General features: G+C 58.9%; 1 protein-coding gene across 1 annotated transcript; it reads left to right on the top strand.

Moving 5' to 3' along the window:
- Positions 1-650: 650 nt before the first annotated feature.
- LOC136472999 (carboxylesterase 1-like) lies at positions 651-1,867 on the top strand. The gene has a single exon (XM_066470701.1). It carries the CDS (start codon positions 724-726, stop codon positions 1,720-1,722), a length of 999 nt encoding a protein of 332 aa, XP_066326798.1. The 5' UTR covers positions 651-723; the 3' UTR covers positions 1,723-1,867.
- The last annotated feature ends 635 nt before the right edge of the window (positions 1,868-2,502 follow it).

Here is a 2,502-nt window from a genome sequence, read left to right as displayed (position 1 = left end):
GGAGCCTCAAGGGTCAAGAAAGCAAAGGAACGCATGTGGCGCTAACCTCCTTTTGCCATGCCACAGCCTATAGCCGTCGAAGACCAAATGGATCACATCACATTTCCTTGTCTCCTAGGTCTAGCACAGGGCACATCACATTTCCTCCTGAACCGAAACGGGGCCGGTACGTGACAAATGAGACGATCGATCAACAGCGAAGCCTGCCGGCAGACGTACACGCGCCTCCAACCATAGCGACAGTAGGCAAAGAACTTCCAAGGCACCTACAGGTTGTCCCATCGGCCTCGGAGCATTTCTCCCGGTCCTATGGCCGGGCGCGCCCGTGCGGCTCGGACATATTCGGAGGCAGTCTTCAGCTCTACTCCCATGCCTGCGCTCGGACCGGATCTGGTGCCGGGCAAGGAGCCAAGGACGCAGGCGTCACGCCGCGGCTCGATCGGCGTCTCCGCTCGGCTCGGCTCGGCTGATGCTATAGCCTATAGCCTATAGCCTATGGCGGCTGGCGCGGCCACGTTTCCCACCGCGCCCGCGACGCATTTCCATCAGAAACTCCCCTGATTTTGACGCCACCCGCGCGACGCACGGCACCGGCGCAGCGCCCGCACCGCATTATATAACCGTGCCCCACAGTTCACCTCTGCAGCCACCATCGCGAGCCGCGACTCAAGGAAACAGAGCGAGACGAGCGTGTGAAGTCGTGAGGACTGAGGAGGAAGGACCATGGGCGACATCACCGACGCCGCTGCCGACGCCTCGGGCCCGCCGACGTTGACCAAGGAGACCAACCTCTTCATGCAAATCGTCGTCAACCCGGACGGCACGGTCACGCGCCCCGAGGTCCCGCTCGTCCCGGCCTCCGAAGTCGCCGGCGGCGTCATCTCCAGGGACGTGCCCCTCGACGCCTCCGCCGGCACGTACCTCCGCCTCTACCTTCCCTCCCCGTCCCCCGCGGCGCCGGCCGCTAGCGCCAGCAAGCTCCCCGTGGTCCTCTACTTCCACGGCGGGGGCTTCGTGATCCTCTCCCCGGCCACCGTCTTCTACCACGGCCACTGCGAGGCGATGGCGGCCGCGGTGCCCGCCATCGTGGCGTCCCTCGAGTACCGCCTGGCGCCGGAGCACCGCCTGCCCGCGGCGTACGAGGACGCCGCGGCGGCCGTGGCGTGGCTCCGCGACGGCGCGCCGGGGGACCCCTGGGTCGCGGCGCACGGGGACCTCTCCCGCTGCTTCCTCATGGGCAGCAGCTCGGGAGGCAACATGGCGTTCTTCGCAGCGCTCCGGACCGGGGGCCTCGACCTGGGACCCGCCACGGTGCGCGGCCTCTTGCTGCACCAGCCCTACCTCGGCGGCGTCGACCGGACGCCGTCGGAGGCCGGGTCCGTGGACGACGCCATGCTGCCGCTGGAGGCCAACGACAGGCTCTGGAGCCTCGCGCTGCCCCTGGGCGCCGACCGGGACCACGAGTTCTGCAACCCCGTCAAGGCCATGGCGCCCGGGGCCCTCGCCGGCCTGCCGCCGCGGTGCCTGGTGACCGGCAACTTGGACGACCCGCTCATCGACAGGCAGCGGGAGTTCGCTCGGTGGCTGCAGGAGCACGGCGGCGCGGAGGTCGTTGTCAAGACGGACGTCGCGGGGTTCCACGCGTCGGAGCTGTTCGTGCCGGAGATCGCCGAGGTGCTGTTCGCCGCGATGCGCGAGTTCGTGTCCACCGGCGACGCTTGACGCGTCGAATTCTCGTCCCGGTGACCAGAAGCGAAGATGTGTTGCTGTTGCATCGGTCTGTGCATTGTGTGACCGTGCGCAATAAGCCAATAATTCTTGGCCATGTTGTAGTGTTGAATCTTGGCAACCTGGCACCGTTCTGGTTCATGCGAGTGGTTTGGAGTGCAGTTGTCCACAAAAAAATCGCTTTCATGGATCTTAGTGGACAATTCGTGCCATTACTTCTGTCAACAAAGATTTATTGGTCTCTGTATTAGGTGGTGCAAGTGGTAGGTAACTCTGAAATTCTGGAGCAGCCGTGCAGGACTGCAATCTGAACCCTGTTTATTTTTTTGGTGGAATTCTGTTATAGGTTCGGTAACCATGTCCATGTGCATGTTGTATTGTAGAAAAGCATGGCTACGTGTACAGCCATTTTAAGTATACTTTAGGGATTCAAAAATCTAAAAAAAGGCATCGGCCAAAGAACAATGGTAGGTGCCATTCATATATTGGGTTTACAACAAGCATAAATTATGGCAAAAAGGTAGTATTTTCCAAGATAAAAATGTCACTTCTCCTATACATCAGATGCATGATTTTTTTATTGTCGTTGAGAGCTTGAGACAACATGCAATTTTGTCATTGTTTAGCTATAGAAAAAAATATGAATTGTCCCTTGTGAGTTGTCTTTTAATTGTACTAGTTGATTATGTAGGACTGTTGTCTAAAATTTTCTAAAATTTCAAGCACCTGAAATATAACAACTCCCTAAAAATGTTGCTTCTTGAAAGTGAATGT

The sequence above is a fragment of the Miscanthus floridulus genome, chromosome 8, assembly GCF_019320115.1.
Source record: "Miscanthus floridulus cultivar M001 chromosome 8, ASM1932011v1, whole genome shotgun sequence".
In the NCBI taxonomy this organism is placed as follows: domain Eukaryota; kingdom Viridiplantae; phylum Streptophyta; class Magnoliopsida; order Poales; family Poaceae; genus Miscanthus; species Miscanthus floridulus.
The sequence above is the reverse complement of the archived record's forward strand: the minus strand, read 5'-3'. Positions and strand labels throughout refer to the sequence as shown.